This window comes from Bufo bufo, chromosome 4 (genome assembly GCF_905171765.1).
Source record: "Bufo bufo chromosome 4, aBufBuf1.1, whole genome shotgun sequence".
In the NCBI taxonomy this organism is placed as follows: Eukaryota; Metazoa; Chordata; class Amphibia; order Anura; family Bufonidae; genus Bufo; species Bufo bufo.
In genome coordinates, this window is record NC_053392.1 from 115,909,191 (window position 1) to 115,934,195 (window position 25,005).

General features: G+C 41.6%; 1 protein-coding gene across 1 annotated transcript in view; it reads right to left on the reverse strand.

Annotated features, from left to right (window-relative positions):
* The window catches only part of LOC120999036 (kyphoscoliosis peptidase-like), a 69,859-nt gene that overhangs the window by 6,227 nt on the left and 38,627 nt on the right, over positions 1–25,005 (reverse strand). Inside the window, exons 5-8 of the mRNA XM_040429913.1 lie at positions 13,076–13,264; positions 7,010–7,200; positions 2,311–2,613; positions 1,023–1,284 (exon numbers count right to left, since the gene is read on the reverse strand). Of these exons, the coding sequence (XP_040285847.1) occupies positions 1,023–1,284; positions 2,311–2,613; positions 7,010–7,200; positions 13,076–13,264 (945 nt within the window). The remainder of the gene's footprint in view (positions 1–1,022; positions 1,285–2,310; positions 2,614–7,009; positions 7,201–13,075; positions 13,265–25,005) is intronic.

Consider the following 25,005-nt stretch of genomic DNA (forward strand, 5'->3'; position numbering starts at 1 on the left):
ACACCCCTCAGTATGTCACACCTCTCGATAGCACACCTATACCAGTCCTTAAAAGGACTTTTGTGGACCTATTAGCTAGTGTTTCGTGTCCCTAACAGCCTGTCCCTGCTCCACACAGCAACCTCTCCCTACCCTGGCAAAAGACTGAATGTAAAATGGCATCCAGATCAGGTTTATTTATAAGGTAGGGGGTATGTCCATGTGCTGAAACGTCTCAATTGGCTGTCCTGTACCACCTGATGGATGTGTCATGGGTCAAAGTTCTTCACAATGTAAAAGAATATGGCGGGCGCGAATATCGCCATATGTTCGCATGTTCGGTAAATCGCAAACGTGCAAAGTTCGCCGCGAAACGACCGTCAGGCGAACCGCAAGGCCATCTCTAGCTGTCCTGAGTTCTGAGATAAGGGCTACACTTCGAGTAGTCAGAGCAGCTCCCTGAGGGATTTAGTGAGAGGCACAGAGCAAAAGTCTGTAGATCTAGTGAAAGTGAAAGCTGTAGAGGAAAAACTGTTGAGTATTTTTAATAAATTAAATAAGTAATTTTTTGCCTAAAATTTGTAGAATGCAATGATAAAAAAAAAATGTCCTCCAAGGTGTACATAGACTTAAATAGCACCTGTCAACAGGATCAATCAAATGAAAACAGGCATACCGCCTAGTTCGTTTAATTAAAATGATACCTGTCTTATGAAAATCAGCTGTAGTATTCCCAAGAAAAAAGAGGGATTCAGTGCAGCTCAGTTCCTCATCTTCCATTGCTGGCCATGTCCCTCAGTGTACTGAAGCCCTCATTTTCTTCTCTAGAATAGCACAACTGATTTTCATAAGGCTACTTTCACACTAGCGTTAATATTTTCCGGTATTCAAATCCATCATAGGGTCTCAATACCAGGAAAAAAAAACGCTTCCGTTAAATAGGCTGCTACTTGTAGATTAACACAAACTACAGAAGGGATGAGGATGTTACTGGCTACTTCATACTAGTGTTGTTACAGACAATGAGGTAGTTAGATAGATACTTGTAGGAAGAGCTGGTACTGTCACTTGGTTTAAAAAAAATAAGTAAAACATAGGTTCCTGAGCTTGGGAGGTGGACTTTAATCTCCACGTTGTCTCTCGATTGAGTTTGAAGGACATTTCTACTCGCCATTTCTTTTGTTAAGTTTACTTCATCAGACTCTAAAGTGCAGAGAAGTTTTATGTCTTTTTTTAAAGCAAAAGTGATCATACAGGTGCCATCCTCTGCATAGATGACCGGATCTGAGTGTGAAGGCTGTAGGAGCCCAGCTTTTTCTGTCTTTGAGGATGGACCAACAGGATTGTGAAGGGAAGATGGGAAGGGTGGCCATTTTACATTCGAATTGGAGCAAACAATTAAGTAGTTGCCGATGTATCCGGTATCATCATCAAATATCAACAGAGCATAAGATCCAGCTTGCGGTAGGCGGACAATAACTTCTACTTTGTCCTTTTTCACACCCAATATGACATGATTGGGCATAGTCTGTATATCATCAGATCTCAAATTCACAGTCATTTTTAGCCTCTTCTCTGTTCTAAAACTTATAGTACAACACCCATCATCCACATCAATAATTGGATCAGTGTGTGATGGTTGCAGAAGACCAGCTTTTACCATATCTAAAGAAAGCCCAACAGGATTGTGAAGTGAAGATGGAAAGGGTGGCAATTTTATATTCGGATTGGAGCAGACAATTAAGTAGTTGCCAACGTACCCAGTGACATCATCGAATATCAACAGAACATAAGATCCAGCTTGTGGTAGGCGGACAATAACTTCTACTTTATCCTTTTTCACACCTAATATGACATGATTGGGCATAGTCTGCATGTCATCAGATCTCAAGTTCACTGTAATTTTTAGCATGTTCTCTGTTCTAAAACTTATAGTACAGCACCCATCATCCGCATGAATAATTGGATCAGGGTGTGAAGGTTGCAGAAGCCCAGCTTTTGCTGTCTCTGAGGATGGACCAACAGGATTGTGAAGTGAAGATGGAAAGGGTGGCCAATTTACCTTAGGATTTGAGCAGACAATTAAGTAGTTCCCGACGTATCCAGTAACATCTTCGAATATCAGCAGAGCATAAGATCCAGCTTGTGGTAGGCGGACAATAAATTCTATTTTGTCCTTTTTCACACTCAATATGACATGATTGGGCATAGTCTGCATATCATCAGATCTCAAGTTCACGGTAATTTTTAGCATCTTTTCTGTTCTAAAGCTAATAGTACAGCACCCATCATCCTTATAAATGATTGGATTAGGATGCGAGGGGTTAAATAATCCAGCCTTTTCTGATATCCAGTTTGGGCCAACAGGATTATTAAGACATTTGGGTATGATCATACTGGTATCAACAAAACTGCAGTCTACTCTGTAATCCATGATTGGTTTATATTCCTTATCAGAGTCTGCATTACTGGCAAAAATTGACAAAATGTGTTTTCCAGTTTTTTGGGGATAAACATCAAGATTCATTCCTTTGTTGGTCAATGTCAACAAACCGGGTCTCTCTGTTTTATTGAGTGTAAAGCTGAATTTCATGTTACAACGGCTTTTAATGACGATGGAGACTTTTCCTTTAACTGAAAATGAAAAGAAAACATTACATTTACAAACAAAACTGTTACATTGTATGTTACATTTATGTTTTGTAAAATATAAAAATGTATGTTAAATTAAAAACTATGAAAATGGAAACTAGAATTGCAATGATTTTTGCATATTCTCTCTAAATATAGATTGTCTTCTGGATGTTTTTTTTTCCTATCATTTTATCTTATTGCCTATGAATGCTCATTTGTTTGTGCCATTCTATGTCTACTGACTCGCATTCAGGAATATGTTAGATCCATACCAGGTATTTCTGAGGTTCCTTGGGCCCACCAGACGAAATTGTTTTCGGGGCCCAAACTCCATATCATCAATAAAGTCTAATCATTTTGATTCAAAGAAATAGACCCTAGTGGCAAGTTATTGGCTCAAAAGCAATTCCAAATCTTTTTTCTCTCCTGGACCTTGGGGGCCCACTATGGTATCAGAGCTTGGACCCACCAGAGCATCCTCTGGTACTCTGGTGAGCCAGACCGACACTGGATCCCTAAAAGTTTCTTTACTATTAGTATTTTATAATGCTTTGTTCTAAGAAATTATTATTACTACTGTGAAGTTGCACAGAGGATATTACTACTGTTATGGGGTCACAGTCAGGGCATAACTATTCTGAAGGGGCACAGAGAGGGCATTACAACTGTAAAGGGGGCACAGATGGGGTATTTCTACTATGAAAGGGGCAGAGAGAGGGCATAACTACTGTGAGGGGGCACAGATAGGGCATTACTACTGTTAAAGGGGCACATAGAGGGCATAAGTACTATAAGGGGGGCATAAAGAGGGCACTATAACTGTGAAGGGGCACAGATAGGAGATTACTACTGTGAAAGGGGCACAGATAGGTCATAACTACTGTGAGGGGGGCACAATGAAGGGATAAGTACTTTAAGGAGGCACAATGTGGGCATAACTACTGTGAAATTTGTACAGTGTCGGCATAACTACCGTGAGGGGGCACAACATGGGCATAACTACCATTAGGGGGCACAATATGGGCATAACTACCGTGACAGAGAATATATCTGGACAAAACTACTGTCAAGGTTGTACAGTGAGGGCAATATTACTGTGAGGGGGTACTCGCCCCGGCTGCCAAACACCTTAGGCACACCACTGAAGAGCAGTGACTGAGTACCTTTTTTGCAGCTACTGGATTGCTCATGCATTCTTTTTGTGGTTGCCTGTTCCTTTAAGTATATCTGTTACTGAGAGACTACTCAGTCCATTTATTTGACCAATGTGCACATATATAGTGGTGCAGTGTATATGTTGTTTTATTTTGCAAGTTGGCTGGATGAGAATATGCTGTACTCTGAAGCACTATCATATCTGTCATGCTGCATCAGTTCTAAGGAATATGCGAAATCTGAATGACAGCTGCAGGGGAGCATTAGCTAGATCCGGGATGAGCCTGGTGCTAGAAAGGGATGGACCATGGCAGCACTGAAACTGCATGGCCATACTGTTAGGAAGGGGCAGAGGAGAGCCCATTGAAGGAGGAGCTTTGGTGCCATTTAGTGATCCACTGATCCACATTGTGCTAGAGCTCAGCGCATAGGCAGTGGGTAGCTTTCAGGCTGAGGAATCATGTAGAGAGGCAAGCTTCTCCTGTGGAGAGGCAGAGGAACTGGAGGCTACTATAGAGTGACAATGACCAGATGGAGCCATGACATGGGCCTGTGAGGAGCTGATGAGAGAGTTCTCCTGCCAGGATTGAGTCTCTATAAGAGATCATTATGGCTGCTTTTCCAAGCAGGACTGGAGTGAAAGTTGAGCTGATAGTGACCAGTCATGGTCTGAGGGCTACTAAAAATAGACTGTGTAGGACACGAAGCTGATAGTGTTCTGTGTGGACAGCCACTCATGTGTTTGATCAGCTTGAATGTTTTTTTTCTCTGTGGACTCTGCAGGGGCTGTGGTGATAGTTAGCCCAGGTAGGGAACTAGTCATCGAGTGAGCGGTGATGTGCTATGGCCAAACCCAAAAGAGGCTGTATTTATATCCTGCTAGGGTTGCCTTGCTGACCTCAGATGTGATTTGTTAGTACAGTTCTGGAGGACTGGATGGAGTTGACAGCGGCGAGGGTGGTGTACAGGAGCCATTGAGAGTCAGGACTAAGGTGTGAAGGCTGTCCTACTGTTGGAGTGCATGAGTGTGCAGTGCAGCAGAGGAGTCGTTTCATTGTCCTGTAGTGAGATTGCCTACTAGTTTGCCTACTAACTTGGAGGAAACATATGGTTTGCCAGGGCTCTGACACCTGGTGTCTTTTACAGAAAGGAAGGGCTCTTGAAAGCAAGTTCAGTGTGTCGGAGAGATTATTGTTGCCAGATATATGGAAGGCACTGAAATTTTAATTTGAGACTGTCTAAAAGGAATATAGTCCTGGTTGAGGTCTCTGTGAGACAATGAGGGTTCCGATGAATAGTGTTGAGCACGAATATTCGAAAAGCAAATTTTTATCTTGAATATCGCCACTTCGAGAATTTGCGAATATTTAGAATATAGTGCTATATATTCGTTTTTTAGAATATTCGTCATGATTCCTCCCTGCTTAAGTTGCTTGTGGGCCAATGACTCATTGGCCCACAAGCAAGAAGCAGGGAGGAATCATGTGTTCAGATGGAAAAAATGACGAATATTCGATATAACGAATATATAGCACTGTATTCTATAGTGCTATATATTCTTTTTTGACCCACGCTTGTATTGATCGCGTACTATTCGCATACTACGCGATCATTACCTTGACAATTTTCAAGTTAAAAAAAGAATGTAGAATATAACGAATATTCGAATTCGCGAATATTCGACGAATATTCTACAAAATATTCGCAAAATATGACAAATTCGAATATGACCCCTGCCGCTCATCACTACCGATGAATACTTTTTAACAAACTATTCATTCCCCTATTCAGTTTGTTATACTGTTAGCAATTTGTTCCATCCTGTGTCTACTGAAACTGCTAATTGAACCTGAAAATTAAAACCGCTAAGCATACATGCCTTTTAAAGTCACAATAATCAAAACGCGCTACTGTATTTATAGCTGTGTTTGGTAAAATTGAACTGTGTAATGAAAAGATGACATGTCTGTGTGTCACTGGCGATTAAAATAGTAATTTCTCTAGAAAAGGCAATAAACCTTTGTATGTGTGCTCAACAATGTGGTCAGAGCCAAGGGGGATATATCTCTTAGAGAACAAAAAGTATGAGATGTGCCACCTAAACTGGGTTTGTACATGCTTTAAAACTGGGCAAATGGACATCTGTGGGGGGAAACCACCTACCCCTCTCCTATGTCCCTCCCCATTCTTGCCCCTCTCCTCCCCCTCTCCCTGTGCTATATGCTACATGACATACTTTGTGATATTTTGCATCTGATGTATCAACATTACTCTTATGTCATTGCGCACTTTTTTCCTATAATAAGGGTAATTACAGGAAAATTAACAATTTATTATTGATGGCACTTCCACTATTATCACCTACCGTCCAGTAATAACTCACACTCTTTCCTAATAAATTAATTGGCAGTTCTGAAAACTGAAACAGGCAGGGAAACTATGAAATCTGTTTTGAACAGTAAAGGAGGGTTCACATATTGGGGTCCCTGGTTTCTCCTCCCCTCAAGGATGCAAAAAGACTTAATGTGTTATATTCTTCTGTTATTTTTTCTCTATTACTGATTTCTTTATTTTTGTATATTATATTTTATTACTATTTTTATGTTTGTAAGCACTGTACCTTTTCTATACATTTGGTCCTTGTATGAGCTAATAGAATCCATAGCCTTTTATAGAGTGCTTAACTCTTTAACTACTGAAGAGCAAAATGTATATGTTCGGTTTCTTCCTGGCCCAGAATTCAGTTGGTGGTGACAGGCGTGCATGGACTGTTATGTGGTGCGATTTATGCTCAGTTTGCAGCCTGAGTGAGAAGTGATTGCAAGACTGAGTTTGTAGAGGTTAAGCCTGTGTCACGTGATGGGGAATTTCACTTGGTCTACAATTGTCTTTCTTTTAAAAGGGGAAAGTCACGTCAGAAGATATAACCTCCAGATTACACCCATTTAAAAATGGTGCCAAAACTAGGATTTAACCTTTCATGTGCTGCAGAAAATAAAAATAGATTTGAGTCAAAAAATGGAATAAGGGGACCAGTACTTCCAGATATAGGTGGTAAAGAATGTAATGATATGCACCACCTGTAAGGGGCAGAATTTTTTTCATTGTCATCAGGATTGATGTCCTTTGTGAATTCACATGGGAAAAATGTATTCATTTTAGTAATCAAATATCTAGAAACCTCAGTGATCTCTTAAAAATAAAGAACAAACTTTTAAAAGAATTCTCCTTTTCAGGTTACCTGTTTCAATAACACAAGTTTGTGGGTGGTAGGAAACCATGCCGAGATTGTAATAGTCCTCATTAAGCTTTACAATCTTTTCATATTGCTCACGAGATAAACATGTTTCCAGTAGCTGACAATCTGGTTCTTCAGGTAAGTGATTTGTGATGAAAATAGCTGGGTGAGTGAGGAAATAAATTTCGTTGTACCTAGAAGAGACAAATGGAAAACATTGGTGTTTTTCCTGTTTTGATGCCTTACAACCTGGAATTAAAAAGGATTGAAAAAATATTTTGTTTAAAAAATAAGTAAACTAATTAATATATTATTAAATACATACGCGAGTCACAATATTTTGACCACTAGCTAATATCCAGAGTAACCACCATGTGCAGCACGAACAGAGGCTAGATGGGATGGGAGTGATTCAATGAGGTCCTGGTAGTTTGTCACAGGTATGTGGAGCCATGCTGACTACAGTGCATACCACAGTTGCTGGAGGGTGCATGGGTGTGGATCCATAGAGCGAACACACTGTTTGAGGTGGTCCCACAGATGCTCATTTGGGTTCAAGCCTAGGGAATTAGGGGGCCAGGGTAGTACTTAAAAGTCTTGGTCATGCTCTTCCAACCAATGTCATATATTTCTAGGCCTATAACTAGAGTTGAGCCGACACCTGGATGTTCGGGTTCGACGGGTTCGGCCAAACTTCACAAAAAAGTTTGAGTTCGGGACCCGAACTTGACCCGAACTTGGCCCCGAACCCGAACCCCATTGAAGTCAATGGGGTCCCGAACTTTTGAGCACTAAAATGGCAGTAAAAATGTCATGGATATGGCTAGGGGGCTGCAAAATGTGGTTAAGAGCATGGCAAGTGCTCTGCAAACAAATGTGGATAGGGAAATGACTTGAAATAACATAAAATACGTAAAAATAGAAAATAATAATCTTGATCTAGGAGGACGAGGTCCATATGGAGTAGGAGGTTGAGGAGGCGGTGGATGTGGCGGTGTAGGTGGAAGCGGCAGTGGATGAGGAGGAGGTAGCCTACACTGCTTTTTGGTTTTAATTTTTTATATATTTTTTTTTAATTAGGGTACACCCCAAAACATTGGGAAATATAACCTGTGATAACCCCCTTCAGTCGTGCTAAACACACGTTCAGACAATACACTGGCTGCAGGGCATGCCAGCACCTCTAAGGCGTAAAGGGCAAGCTCAGGCCATGTGCCTAATTTGGAGACCCAGAAGTTGCAGGGGGCAGAACCATCAGTCAGTTCGTGTAGGCGTGTGCGCACACATCGCTTCCGTTACTGATAATACAACCATCTGCATCCATTATGAATGGGTCCGGTTGTATTATCTTTAACATACCCAAGACGGATCCGGTATGGGAACGCAACTAAACGGAATGGAATGCATTTTAGAGCATTCCGTTCTGTTCAGTTCAGTTTTGTCCCCATTGACAATGAATAGGGACAAAACTGAAGCGCTTTTTTTCCGGTATTGAGCCCCTATGACGGATCTCAATACCGGAAAACTAAATAGCTAGTGTGAAAGTAACCTAAGTAAAAAAAATATGGTTTGGGCAAAACTGGTGTTTCAGTTGCTTTCCTCGTTCACGGCTCACACTCACACTCAATTTATTATTTGCTTTATTGTGAGATATTGAACTCAAGTTCGCAAATATATTTCCCCATCCCTCTAATTGGATCCTTGGGCAATCAACTCCGCAGGCCCTTAGTCCTGGTGATTGTATTTTAATAAATAGTGCCTTAAGTAAAAATGTATACAAATGTGCAATCTTAACCCTCTGATCTAAGTTCCCTAGCAGATCATTTAAAGAAGTAGAAATACAGTATCTATCTCCAAAAGTGATTTATTCTTTACATTAAGAAGTGCCGAACGTAATTGAAAATATCTAAACCAAGACAAACCATTCATAGTCTCACTTTGTGCTAGCACCAAGAATGGAAGTATGTCTCCATTCTTCACCACTTGTGTAACATATAAAATAATATATTTTTGCCAATACTGGTCCCCGGCGTTTTTATCTAAAGCTGTAGTTGAAAATTATACCAAAGGGGAGTACACTGCAGAGATCCTATTATTCCCTGCCATCTTCTAATAGTGTCCCATGCCTTGGATAGTAGCTTTTTAGCCTCTCTGTACTCCTGTTGCATATTAATCAATTGCCCCGATTCCAATAATGTGAATATGTTATTGTACGAAGATCTCCTCACCAAAGTGGTACACAATACACTTTTCTCCCATTCACGATTAGTGATGAGCGGCATAAGTAATATTCGTTTTCGCGATATTTAGCCATTTTTTTTCGCATAAAATTCGCAATAAATTAGCTAATTCTAGAATTTGTGATCTCCAGTCATTAATTTTGCGATTGCGCAAATCGCCACTAATAATGCGCATATTTTTTGTGCAATATATGCAACTTCACATTTTATCAGGTCTGAGTAGATATTACTGTATTGTTGTGACATCACAGCACTGTGTCTGTAGCATGTATGTATGGACAGCAGAACCTATCACACTACCTAACACCCTGCACTGGAACCTATCAGTTACACTATATCACTATCTAACCTACACTGACTATCTCCCCCTATCTGTATCTCTTATATATATAAAAAAGAATTTCTGTCTGTCTGTCTGTCTGTCTGTCTATCTGTCTAGACGTTCTTTATGCGCGACCAAACGACTGAACCGATCTTCACCAAATTTGGCACACAGGTACATCAGGTGTATGGGAACGTTTTAGACGTACCGTTCCTGAGATATCCTCAAAAAATGAGCCCCCCCTAAATACAAGCCTGCAAGTTTTCTCTTCAAATCCCAACTACCATAAACACAGTTTTACTCCAGGTTTCCATAACAACCCAGCCATATTTCTTTACTGCTTAAAGGGGCGGTCACTGTGAAAGTCACAGTTAAAGGGGCGGTCACAGTGAAAGTCACAGTTAAAGGGGCGGTCACAGTGAAAGTCACAGTTAAAGGGCGGTCACAGTGAAAGTCACAGTTAAAGGGATGGTCACAGTTAAAGGGGCAGTCACAGTTAAAGTCACAGTTAAAGTCACAGTTAAAGGGGCGGTCACAGTGAAAGTCACAGCTAAAGTTGCGGTCACAGTTAAAGGGGCAGTCACAGTTAAAGGGGAAGTCACAGTTAAAGTCACAGTTAAAGGGGCGGTCACAGTGAAAGTCACAGTTAAAGGGGCAGTTAAAGGGGCAGTCACTGTGAAAGTGACAGTTAAAGGGGCGGTCACTGTGAAAGTCACAGTTAAATGGGGGTTACTGTGATAAACACAGTTAAAGGGGCGGTCACAGTGAAAGTCACAGTTAAAGGGGCGGTCACTGTGAAAGTCACTGTTAAAGGGGCGGCCAATGTGAAAGTCACTGTTAAAGGGGCGGTCACTGTGAAAGTCACTGTTAAAGGGGCGGCTAATGTGAAAGTCACTGTTAAAGGGGCGGCCACTGTGAAAGTCTCTGTTAAAGGGGTGGTCTCTATTAAAGGGGCGGTCACTGTGAAATTCACTGTTAAAGGGGCGGCCACTGTGAAAGTCACTGTTAAAGGGGCGGTCACTGTGAAAGTCAATTTTAAAGGGGCGGGCATTGTGGAGGTCTCTGTTAAAGGGGTAGGCACTGTGAAGGTCACTGTTAAAGGGATGGTCAATGCTAAAGGGGCAGGCACTGTTAAAGGGGCGGGCACTGTGAAGGTCATTATTAAAGGGGCGGGTACTGTAGAGGTCACTGTTATGGGTAAACTGTCGATATCTTTTTATGACACACAGCAATATAAAATGAAATAGATGAAATATACCCTTGCGAAGCCGGGTCCTTCTGCTAGTTATATATAGTACAGACCAAAAGTTTGGACACACCTTCTCATTCAAAGAGTTTTCTTTATTTTCATGACTATGAAGGCATCAAAACTATGAATTAACACATGTGGAATTATATACATAACAAACAAGTGTGAAACAACTGAAAATATGTCATATTCTAGGTTCTTCAAAATAGCCACCTTTTGCTTTGATTACTGCTTTGCACACTCTTGGCATTCTCTTGATGAGCTTCAAGAGGTAGTCCCCTGAAATGGTCTTCCAACAGTCTTGAAGGAGTTCCCAGAGATGCTTAGCACTTGTTGGCCCTTTTGCCTTCACTCTGCGGTCCAGCTCACCCCAAACCATCTCGATTGGGTTCAGGTCCGGTGACTGTGGAGGCCAGGTCATCTGGCGCAGCACCCCATCACTCTCCTTCATGGTCAAATAGCCCTTACTTTCAAAGTTTTCCCAATTTTTCAGCTGACTGACTGACCTTCATTTCTTAAAGTAATGATGGCCACTCATTTTTCTTTACTTATCTGCTTTTTTCTTGCCATAATACAAATTCTAACAGTCTATTCAGTAGGACTATCAGCTGTGTATCCACCTGACTTCTCCTCAACGCAACTGATGGTCCCAACCCCATTTATAAGGCAAGAAATCCCACTTATTAAACCTGACAGGGCACACCTGTGAAGTGAAAACCATTTCAGGGGTCTACCTCTTGAAGCTCATCAAGAGAATTCCAAGAGTGTGCAAAGCAGTAATCAAAGCAAAAGGTGGCTTCTTTGAAGAACCTAGAATATGACATATTTTCAGTTGTTTCACACTTTTTTGTTATGCATATAATTCCACATGTGTTAATTCATAGTTTTGATGCCTTCAGTGTGAATCTACAATTTTTATAGTCATGAAAATAAAGAAAACTCTTTGAATGAGAAGGTGTGTCCAAACTTTTGGTCTGTACTGTATATAAGCTAACTAACTATCTAATGTAATTGGATAAGGAATAGGATCCAGACGAAAGCACAGAGCACAGCAATGACACTGCTCTCTCTCTCTCAGAATGGAGTTTCTTATATAGTAAGGGGTAGGCAACTTTCCTATTGGTTGCTAGGGATGTAGCTAAGCTCTGACAAAGACATTGCAGCCTTCTCATTGGCCCACAAGCAAGAAGGGAGGTTAATTAAAGAAAAATCTAGAATATTCGCGATTACGAATATATAGCACTATATTCTACATCTTGACGAATTCTGGAAGTGCCGATATACGCAATAAAAATTCGCGATTAGAATATTCGCGATAAACACTATTCACGATATAGCCATAATTGCCTGGCTATAAAATAGCCCTTGAAATAGGGAAAATTCAATCCTCCCTGTTCCAAAGGCTTGTATAAGTATTCCAATTTAAGCCTTACCCGCTTTCTTCCCCACAACAAATCATTAATAATTCTCTTGATAAGCCTAAAAAAAAAAAACTATCCTCTATCCATATAGGTGAATTCCTGAGGATATAGAGGAGCTGGGTCAAAATCACCATCTTAACCAAGGAGACTCTGTCAGCTCTGGATAAAGGAAGTCAGAGCCATATCCCAATTTTTACCTCAATTTAGTTAATAATGGAATCAAATTAAGCTGCAGAAAAACTTAGGGCATATATTCAGGCCCAAATATTGAAAAGAATCAGAGACATTCAACATGCTCAAGGTTCCCTCAGTAGAGAGTACAAAAGTATCCACTGGCATAAGAGTGGTTTTTGACCAGTTTATATCTAAGCCTGAAACCTTACCAAAAGAGTTAACTATTTGAATAAGTCTTGGAAGAGCTGTATTGGTATGATCTATAAAAAATAAGACATCATCCGCATATAAAGAAATGCGGTCCTCCACCCCCATTGTTCCAAACCCTTCAATCTGCATCAACATGGGCATTTTACTGTGCATTTGCCATCATTTACTCTAACGGGGGGCATTCAGCCTGCATGCCTAGGGTAGCATAAGCTGTTAATATGGCCCTGCACTAGGTAACAAATTTATACAGAACTTTCTTGGCTGGTGGTCTGACATTTTCCTCAAGCACCATCTGGTACAATGAAAATGTTATATTGAATTTTGTAATGGTGTAATGCCCAGGTCCTGAGCAAGCAAAGCATTCCTAAACAATAACATTTTCACCTCCATGCTTTACAGTTAGCATCAGGTTCTTCTGATAAGTATACATTAAATACAACACGTACTACTTACTTAAAGGTGAACTTTGACACATTGTCATCAGTGTGCCCAGCTCCCCATGTGCTGTCCAACAAGTGCCAACTTCCTTCCAAATAAATCATGTTCCAGGCATGGTCTGTCTCATCAGGGAACTTCTCTCCTATCTGATATCCAGCACCCTTAGAATAACCACTGATCTTCTTACACTGGAGTCCGGCAATGCTGTTTAGAATCAGGAAAAAATATTAGAACATTAAATATCATCATGAAACTGAGAAACAGAGATGAACCCCTTCCAGGCCCTGCCATCTTTCACCTTCCTGACACAACCCAGTTTTGCAAATCTGACATGTGTCACTTTATGTGTTAATAAGTTTGGAAAGCTTTTACTTATCCAAGCCATTCTGAGATTTTTTCGTGACATATTGTACTTCATGCTAGTGGTATTTAGTAGTGTTGATCGAGCACCAAAGTGCTCGGGTGCTCGAGTAGAACACTTTGAGATGCTTGGGTCCTCTACCGAGCACCCGAGCACAATGGAAGTCAATGGGAGAACCAGAGCATTAAACCAGGCACCCTCTGCTCTGAAGAGGGGACAGTGTCTGGTTCACAGAAAAAGGTCAGAAATTGATAGAAACACCACTGAAATGGGTCGGGAACAGCATGGGGGGGGTATCTGGATGCATACTGGACTTTCAGGTTGCTGCTGGGAACGATGTTGTCCGAGTAGTACGCCGCTTTTACAGACTGACAATAATACGCACAAAACCGAAGATAAAATCGATTTTAGAGGAAAAATTGTTAGGAAACATTATTTCCTGTATATTTACTTGTATATAAAATGCAAGTGCTGCCAAAAATTACAAGGAAGAGGCCATCCGATACAACCTGTATATCACATAATCAGTGGCGTACATACAGGGGTCGCAGTTGCGACCGGGCCCGGCCTCCTGTGGACCCCTGCAGCCAGTGTTCCATCTAAACTGCACTGCCGCCCACAATTATTTTGGCCCTGCTCACAACTTTATAATCACCGCTTTGCAACATCGTGCCGCTCATTTTGCAAGCAGTCAGTGCAGTGGCAGTGTCAAAACCATGGCATGCAGACTCGTCGCCGCGCCGGCAGCTTGACGGAGGGAGAGATGTTAAAGGGACACTGACAGGCCCAATAAGCATATTTAGCTATATATATGCATGCATAGGTTTTCTAATGTGTATTAAAAACATATAAGTATAACCCCTGTCCACCTTATAAATAGAGCAAAATCATGTTTGATAACCTGATGCAATCACTCTTCTTTCTGCCCAAGGGGCGGCGTTTCAGCTCCACATGGGTGCACACACGCGCCCCAACCGCCGTTTTCAAGCGCCGCCCAGCTCATCAATATTCACTTCACTGGGCGGCTTCTGCTATCCCCGACGTTCCGAGATGTGTTTTGGGGTGTCTTTTTACATATACCCATGCTGGGTGAGAGAAATATCTCTGTAAAATGACAACTTTGCATAAAAAAATGGGGAAAGTTGTCTTTTACAGAGATATTTATCTCACCCAGCATGGGTATATGTAAAAAAACACCCCAAAACACATTGCCCTACTTCTCCTGAGTACGGCGATACCACATGTGTGACACTTTTTTGCAGCCTAGGTGGGCAAAGGGGCCCACATTCCAATGAGTATCTTTACGATTTCACAGGGCATTTTTTACGCATTTGGATTCCAAACTACTTCTCACACTTTAGGTCCCGTAAAATGCCAGGGCAGTATAAATACCCCACAAGTGACCCCATTTTGGAAAGAAGACACCCCAAGGTATTTCGTGAGGGGCATGACGAGTTCATGTAAAATTTTATTTTTTGTCACAAGTTAGTGGAATATGAGACTTTGTAAGAAAAAAAATAAAATAAAAAAATAATCATTTTCCGCTAACTTGTGACAAAAAATAAAAACTTCCATGAACTCACTATGCCCATCAGCGAATATCTTAGGGTGTCTACTTTCCGAAATGCGGTCATTTGTGGGGTGTTTCTACTGTCTGGGCATTGTAGAACCTCAGGAAACATGACAGGTGCTCAGAAAGTCAGAGCTGCTTCAAAATGCGGAAATTCACATTTTTGTACCATAGTTTGTAAACGCTATAACTTTTGCGCAAAACAATAAATATACACTTATTGCATTTTTTTTAATCAAAGACATGTAGCACAATAAATTCTGACACAAACTTGTATAGAAATGTAATTATATTTGAACAATTTAACCAGAGAAAGTTAAAAATACACTTTTTTTGAGAAAATTGCGGCCTATTTTGATTAATATCGGAAAACCGAAAAATCTTAGCAGCAATCAAATACCACCAAAAGAAAGCTGTATTTGTGAGAAGAAAAGGAGGTAAAATTCATTTGGGTGGTAAGTTGTATGACAGAGAAATAAACCGTGAAACTAGTGTAGTGCAGAATTGTAAAAAGTGGTCTGGTCATTAAGGGGGTTTAAGCTAGGGGGGCTGAGGTGGTTAAAGGCAATAACTGTCTCATGGACAACATACCAAAGGGCAATTTTAGATGTGGCAGCTGTTCACTATGTAACACAATTCCCCAAAAAAGTGTATTGAATTCACGGGTATCCAGTACAGAATCAGAAGTTTATCAACTGCAGGAGCACATATGTAGTTTACCTATTGCTCTGCAGCTGCGGCAGATTCTATATTGGAAAGACAATCAGGTGTATGTTTGAACAAGTGAGAGAGCACTTCATTTCTATAAGGACAGGAAAGGGTTGCCCCAGGTTCATAGACCACATGAGGAGTGTTCACGCAAGTAATGTCGATTGTATCTCTTTCACTGGGCTGGAGATTGTGTCCGCCCCCCTGCAGAGGGAAGCGAGGTGGATCCTGCGCACCCAAGCACTAGGTGAGCTCGGATTGAATGACAGAAATGACTTGAGCTCATTCCTATAGGTTGTCCAAATATATATTATATGCGATACTACCGCTTTAGATTGAAATGTATGTAATTTCTGCTGATGTCTTTATATATTATGTTATATGTTTTTTACTAACCTTTTATGCAGGCGCATTATTGTTGTCTATTGCCATGACAACACGCAGCGCCGATGCTTAAAAGGGCGGCGCAAATGTACGCACTGACGCACAGCCCGACGAAGCGCATGTAGCGTGAAACGGCCATCGCTGTTTGATGCGTGGTTGAATATTTGTCTGCCCCCTGTCAGATCCATGGATCCATGGAATAAAGTACCTCATTGAAGCAACACATTGGTGAGTGCCGCTGAGTTTTTTTCTTCCTTCAGCGTGATCATGTGTAATTGCATTTCCTCATGCCAGCCCACACATATCCGCCATCACACAGAACAAATAATGTTCCTTGTCTTATGTATATACAGCGGCATAAAAGGCCTTTTCTGTCAGGTGAATGCCTAATTTTTGGGGCCTGTACTCCAGTGGCCTACGGTAAATTTTTTAGCCAGTGACTGCCTAATGTACCTCCAGCCACATAATCACAAGTTCTTTTCTGTCAGGTGAATGCCTAATTTTTGGGGCCTGTGTACTGGCCTACAGTAAAAATTTTATCCGGTGACCGCCTAATGTACTTCCAGCCATATCATCACAAGTTATTTTCTGTTAGGTGAATGCCTAATTTAGGGGCCTGTACTGGTCTACAGTAAAAAATTTTAGCCAGTTACCGCCTAATATACCTCCAACCACATAATCACAAGTTTTTTTCTGTCATGTGAATGCCTAATTTTTGGGGCCTCTACTGCAGTGGCCTACAGTAAAATCTTTATCCAGTGACCAACTAATGTACCTCCAGACACATAATCACAAGTTCTTTTCTGTCAGGTGAATGCCTAATTTTTGGGGCCTGTACTCCCGTGGCCTAAATTAAAATTTTCTAGGCTCCAGCAGGGCACATTTTTGAGAGTTTCACTTTAAGACACATAAAAATGTCCCCTGATTAAAATACATATTTTTTGTGGGAATTTTTGCCAATGACCCCCCTCTGGTATGTCACTGTCCATGTTGTTGGACTATTTGTGAACTTCTAGTAGGTATTTGGTGGCTGCAAATATGACCTGAAAGTTTTTCAGGTTGCCTGCCATTAAAGTCAATGGGGCCCGCCGTGAACATTTGATCACGAACACGTGTTCGCGAACTGTCCCGGCCGATGTTCTTAAACTTCTGATCTAAATTCCCTATTATGTCATTTAAAAAAGTAGAAGTATCTATCTCCAGAAGTGATTTATTCTTTATACTACTAAAGTGCCGAACGTAATTGAAAATATCTAAACCAAGACAAACCGTCCATATTCTGTCTTTGTGCTAACACCGAAAACGGAAGTATCTCCCCATTCTTCACCACTTGTATAACATATAAAATATATTTTTTTTGCCAAAAACGTTTCTCGTCGATTTTATCTAAGGCCTGTAATTGAAGATTACACCAGAGGGGAGTACACTGAAGAGATCCCTGTATTCCCTACCAACTTTTAATAGTATCCCATGCCTTAGATAGTAACTTTTTAGCCTCTATATACTCCTGTTGCACATTAATCAATTGCCCCGACTCCAACAATTTGAATATGTTGTTATATGAAGATCTCCTCACCAAGGTAGTGCACAATACACTTTTCTCCCATTCATAATACCACCATAATTGCCCAGCTATAGAATAGCCCTTGAAATAGGGAAGATTTAATACTCCCTGTTCCAACGGCTTGTATAAATATTTCAACATAAGCCTTACCCGCTTTCTTCCCCAAAACAAATTGTTAATAATTCTCTCGATAAGCTTAAAGAACTTATCCTCTCTCCATATAGGTGAATTCCTAAGGATATAGAGGATTTGGGGTAAAATCGCCATCTTGACCAAGGAAACTCTATCAGCTCGGGATAAAGGAAGACGGAGCCAATTTTTTACCTCAGTTTAATTAATAATGGAATCAAATTGAGCTGAAGATCATCTTCAATCTTGGGAGATATAATCGTACCCAAATATTGAAAATAATCAGAAGCATTCAACATGCTCAAAATTCCCTCAGTAGAGAGTACAAAAGTATCTACTGGCATAAGAGTGGTTTTTGACCAGTTGATATCTAAGCCTGAGAGCCTACCAAAAGAGTTAACAGTTTGGATGAGTCTTGGAATTGTTGTATTAGTATGAACTATGAAAAGTAGGACATCGTCCGCGTATAGAGAAATACGGTCCTCCACTCCCATTGTTCCAAACCCTTCAATCTTTGAGTTCTGTCTAACAGCCAGGGCTAAGGGCTCAACATAAATATCAAATAGCAATGGGGAGAGAGGGCAACCTATTCAAGGCAAAACTCATTGTCAAAGTCCCATTAATATTCAATCTCGCCAAAAGAGATCTATACAACAGTTTAATCATATCTATAAATCTTTCTCCAAAGCCCATCCTACCAAAACGTTCCAGAGGAATCTCCACTCCACCCTGTCAAAGGCCTTGGAAGACTGAATGTTTGCAAATAACCGATGAAGATTATAATGGGTACCTTTATTTGGAATGAACCCGTTCTGGTCTGGGTGTATAATTGAAGGAATTACCTTGGAGAGCCTTGTAGCCAGAATACTTGGAAGAAGCTTCACGTCAGTATTCAGTAAGGATATAGGTCTTTATCTTTCCAAATCCAAGGGATCCTTACCTTTTTATAATATTAATATTATTACAGCTTCTTTCATTCATTCCGGCAAGGTCACATCTTTCAATGAGTCAGTAAATACTCTTAATAAACTAGGGAGAATGACTTCCCTATATATACGGTACAATTCATATGGAAAGCCATCTGACCCTGGGGAGGAGTTACCAGAATATGCCTTAAGTGTAGCCTCAATTTATTGTAGGGAAAAATCCACCTCAATGATTTCCTCTGAATGTCTGTAAGGACTGGAAAATAGATAGGAGTCTATTATTTCATCCGTTATATTACTATCTGCTTTATATAGATCTCAAAAATGTTTGAGAAAAGTCCCCTTTATACACTCTGGATCCTTAACCCCTTAAGGACACAGCCTTTTTACACCTTAGGACCAGGCCATTTTTTTAAAATCTGACCAGAGTCCCTTTAAGTGCTGATAACTTTAAAACGCTTTGACTTATCCAGGCCGTTCTGAGATTGTTTTTTCGTCACATATTGTACTTCATGACACTGGTAAAATGGAGTCAAAAAAATAATTTTTTTTGCACCAAAAAATACCTAATTTAACAAAAATTTGGAAAAACTTGCAAATTTCAAAGTTTCAGTTTCTCTACTTCTGTAATACATAGTAATACCCCCAAAAATTGTGATGACTTTACATTCCCCATATGTCTACTTCATGTTTGAATTGATTTGGGAATGATATTTTATTTTTTGGGGATGTTATAAGGCTTAGAAGTTTAGAAGCAAATCTTGAAATTTTTCAGAAATTTACAAAAACTCAATTTTTAGGGACCAGTTTAGGTCTCAAGTCACTTTGCGAGGCTTACATTATAGAAACCACCCAAAAAATGACCCCATCTAAGAAACTACACCCCTCAAGGTATTCAAAACTGATTTTGCATACGTTGTTAACCCTTTAGGTGTTGCACAAGAGTTATTGGCAAATGGGAGGAAATTTGAGAATTTCATTTTTTTGTCTAATTTTTCATTTTAACCCATTTTTTCCACTAACAAACCAAGGGTTAACAGCCAAAAAAGACTGTATCTTTATTGCCCTGACTCTGCCGTTTACAGAAACACCCAATATGTGGCCGTAAACTACTGTACGGCCACACAGCGGGGCGTAGAGTGAAAGGTGCGCCGTTTGGTTTTTGGAAGGCAGATTTTTATGGACTGGTTTATTTACACCATGTCCCATTTGAAGCCCCCTGATGCACCCCTAGAGGAGAAACTCCCTAAAAGTGACCCCATCTAAGAAACTACACCCCTCAAGGTATTCAAAACTGATTTTACATACGTCGTTAACCCTTTAGGTGTTGCACAAGAGTTATTGGCAAATGGCGATGAAATTTGAGAATTTCATTTTTTTGCCTAATTTTCCATTTTAACCCATTTTTTCCACTAACAAAGCAAGGGTTAACAGCCAAACAAGACTGTATCTTTATTGCCCTGACTCTGCTGTTTACAGAAACACCCCATATGTGGTGGTAAACTACTGTACGGGCACACAGCGGGGCGTAGAGTGAAAGGTGCGCCGTTTGGTTTTTGGAGGGCTGATTTTGCTGGACTGTTTTTTTGGCACCATGTCCCATTTGAAGCCCCCCTGATGCACCCCTAGAGTAGAAACTCCAAAAAAAAAGACACCATCTAAGAAACTAGACCCCTCAAGGTATTCAAAACTGATTTTACAAACTTTGTTAACCCTTTAGGTGTTGCACAAGATTTAATGGAAAATAGAGATACAATTTAAAAATTTCACTTTTTTGGCAGATTTTCCATTTTAATATTTTTTTTCCAATTACAAAGCAAGGGTTAACAGCCAAACAAAACTCATTATTTATAACCCTAATTCTGTAGTTTACAGAAACACCCCATATGTGTCCGTAAACTACTGTACGGGCACACGGCAGGGCGCAGAAGGAAAGGAATGCCATACGGTTTTTGGAAGGCAGATTTTGCTGGACAGTTTTTTTTTACACCATGTCCCATTTGAAGCCCCCCTGATGCACCCCTAGAGTAGAAACTCCAAAAAAGTGACCCCATTTTAGAAACTACGGGATAGGTTGGCAGTTTTGTTGGTACTAGTTTAGGGTACATATGATTTTTGGTTGCTCTATATTACACTTTTTGTGCGGCAAGGTAACAAGAAATAGCTTTTTTGGCACCGTTTTTTTTTTGTTATTTACAACATTCATCTGACAGGTTAGATCATCTAGTAATTTTATAGAGCAGGTTGTCATGGACGCGCGGATACCTAATATGTATACAATTTTTTTTATTTATGTAAGTTTTACACAATGATTTCATTTTTAAAACAAAAAAAATGTTTTAGTGTCTCCATAGTCTAAGAGCCATAGTTTTTTCAGTTTTTGGGCGATTATCTTAAGTAGGGTCTCATTTTTTGCGGGATGAGATGACGGTTTGATTGGCATCTATTTTGAGGTGCATATGACTTTTTGATTGCTTGCTATTACACTTTTTGTGACGTAAGATGACAAAAAATGGCTTTTTTTACACCGTTTTTATTTTTATTTTTTTACGGTGGTCATCTGAGGGGTTTAAATCATGTGATATTTTTATAGAGCCGGGCGATACGGACGCGGCGATACCTAATATGTATACTTTTTTTTTATTTATGTAAGTTTTACACAATGATTTCATTTTTGAAACAAAAAAATCATGTTTTAGTGTTTCCATAGTCTAAGAGCCATAGTTTTTTCAGTTTTTGGGCGATTATCTTGGGTAGGGTATGATTTTTGCGGGATGAGATGACGGTTTGATTGTTACAATTTTTGCGTACATGCGACTTTTTTGATCACTTTTATTACCTTTTTTGGGAAGTAAGGTGGGCAAAATTTCAATTTCATCATAGTTTTTTATTTTTTATTTTTATGGCGTTCACCGTTCGGGTAAAGTAACATGACCGTTTTATAGATCAGGTCGTTATGGACGCGGCGATACCAAACATGTGTAGGGAATTTTATTTTTTTCATTTTTTATCAGTGATAAATGTGTTTTTTGATTTTTACTTTTTTTTCACTTTTATTCACTTTTTTTTGACCCAGACCCACTTGGTTCTTGAAGATCCAGTGGGTCTGATGTCTGTATAATACAGTACAGTACAATATATATTGTACTGCACTGTATTTTACTTACACTGAACAGATCTATGCCTTTTAGCACAGATCTGTTCAGCACCATGGACAGCAGGATGCCTGAGAGGCGTCCTGTTGCCATGGGAACCTTCCCCGTCTGCTCAGTTCTGGTCATAACTTCGCAGACGGGGAAGGGTAAGGAGGGGATCTGTCGGGGGGCTGTCTGGGGGCTCTCTCCCTCCCCATCGGGGGGCTGCAAAGCCACAGCAGCCCCCCGATGGGAGAGGGAGGGAGCTCCCTGCGCTGTTAACCTTTTAAATACAACGGTCCGTACGGACCGCTGTATGGAAAGGGTTAAACGGCTGACATCGCATCGCAGATGTCAGCCGTTTATACCAGGGTGCCAGCAATGTGCTGGCACCCTGGTATACCCACTAGAAACCAACGATTATACAAGGGGAGGCGGGCGGGGGATCGCGATCCCGCCTGCCGCACCGCCCGCAACCCTCCCCCTGCACCTCCCGCCACCATAAAATCATTCGGGGGTGCAGGAAGGGGGTGAATAAAACCTTATTTCAGGCATATAAAGTTTCTGATCCCCGCGGTCAGGGACCGCGGGGACCAGAAACTGCAGAAATCGCAGCAAACCGCAGGTCTGAATTGACCTGCGGTTTGCCGCGATCGCCGACATGGGGGGGTCACGGGACCCCCCGCGCATTTAGCCTAGGTGCCTGCTCAATGATTTGAGCAGGCACCGGGTTCCGATCACTGCCAGCCGCACGGCAGTGATCGGAAATACATAGGACGTACCTGTACGCCCTGTGTCCTTAAGTACCAGGGCACAAGGGCGTACCTGTACGCCCTATGTCCTTAAGAGGTTAAAGGGGTTGTCCGAGTTCAGAGCTGAACATACCCATAATTTCACCCAGGCATCCCCCCTGATGTTAGCATTTCATGCTCCGATGCGTTCCCTTGCCCTGAGCTGGATCGCGCAGGGCAAGGGCTCTTTTGTTTACAATAACACACTGCCGGGCGGAAGCTTCTGTTTTACAGGCTAGGGCAGCGCTAAATCCCGCCCATAAGTGCCGGTGACAACACCGGTCTCGCTGCTGGGTGGACGCCTCCACCTGGCAGCCCTAAGAGGAGCCCAGTACGTCACAAACGGATGAACTATCAGCATTTTTTTGCTGATCCATTGAAATGAATGGGTCCCCATCCTATCCGCAAAAAAAACGGAACGGAGGCCGAGAAAAACAACTCGTGTGCATGAGGCCTTAAAGAGATTGAAGCCCCACTGCTGATCTCAAGATCTCTATGGGTCTGGCTTCAGAAATGCCTATCGCTGGGGAAATCTGCAGCTACTCCAGGGTCAATGTAGTATTGCATGCAGGGGCGTAGCGTGGGGGGGGGGCATTGCCCCGGGCGCAAAATTGCAGGGGGCGCCAGGCAGCAAACACTTCAATGAGGGTCATAGGAGCCTATGGCTCCCGTCCCCTCCGTTCTTCCTCATAGGCTTCAGGCATTAGCATAGCATGTAGTGGAGCTGTGTGTGTACAGGGTGCATGTAGCAGAGCAGGAAGTCTGGCAGGGACTCGGCGACACGTCTCTGACTCATTCGATTCTTTTAACTAATAAACTCTCAGACAATTATCTGAGTCCCTGCAATAACTATACATTGTAATTACATCACAGTCTGCTCCACTGCATTCACTGCAGCAGAGCTGTGTTTGCAAGGAGCGAGTCCCTCCTGACCTTCGGTTCACTTGAGAGCCGACTCAGCAAGTGAACCGAAGATTCGATGAGCTGAGCATGCGCATTGATCTTCAGTTCACTTGCTTCTGCCGGCTCAGGAAGTGAACCGAAGATCCGATTCATGAAAAAGATCCGAACTTCCCATCTCTACTTCAGGCTAGTGGCCTGAAGCCTATGAGGCAGTAGAGCGAGCGTAGTGTCTAGAATGTAGTTGATCCTGGGAGGTATGATGTCAGGGTAAGAGGCGGAGTCTTGTCATCCAGGGGGCGGGGCCTAAATATGCGGGAGAATAGTATGTGAAGTAGAATAGTGACTTATTATTACTTTTTGCAGGAGAGTGATGTACCTTACATGGGACTGTATGCTGGAGGGGCTGAAGGCGGGGGGGGGGGGTTGTATCTTACATGGGACTGTATGCTGGAGGAGCTGAAGGCAGGGAAGTGATGTGTCTTACATTGGACTGTATACTGGAGGGGCTGAAGGCAGGACGAGTGATGCATTTTACATGGGACTGTGCAAGAAGGGCTGGAAGGCAGGGGTGTGATGTATTTTACATGAGACTGTATGCTGGAGGGGCTGAAGGCAGGAGAGTGATGTACCTTACATGGGACTGTATGCTGGAGGGGCTGAAGGCAGGAGAGTGATCTACCTTACATGGGACTGTATGCTGGAGGGGCTGAAGGCAGGAGAGTGATCTACCTTACATGGGACTGTTTGCTGGAGGGGCTGAAGGAGGGGGCATAATTATTACTATAATACTACAGAGGGGGCCATTATAATATTAATAATAATAATACAGAGGAGGAAATAATAATATAGAGGGGCCAGTATATATTATAATTATACAGAGGGCATTATAGTTATGGGCACTACGGGGGAGGGGAGGTCTGTTATCTGAGGATGATAGTAAAGTGAGAAATCCATAAAAGTTTCTGTGAAACTCTACAGAGACGAGACGCGGCTGAAAGAAGGTATCATGACGGTCCTACCCCTGAATGAAGACGTTGAGGAAAGAGTCTACATCACAGGAGACGTCACTGGATGTAACAGGTATGGTGCTGTATTCTCCTGTATATTTCATAGCAATGTATGTTATGTCCATCCAAATATCTGTTTCACTGTAGGGTAGGGGGGGGGGGGGTGGATATAGAATTTGGCCCACACTGCCTCTGCCCGTCCCCAGACTTCAGGTCACACTGTGTGTGTTCTAAATTCTGGGGCCTCACACCCATCTACCACATTATCTGTACTCAGAGAGTTATCCCTGTGTTATCTGTGGTGTTACATAGGACTGCAGATGACATCTACTGCATTATTTGTAAAAAGGGGCGTGGTCACAGGTTGGGGGGGGGGGGCGCAATACTTGGCTTGCCCCGGGTGCTGGCAACCCACGCTATGCCACTGATTGCATGTCAACCACTCAAATGAATGGCAACCTATGTATT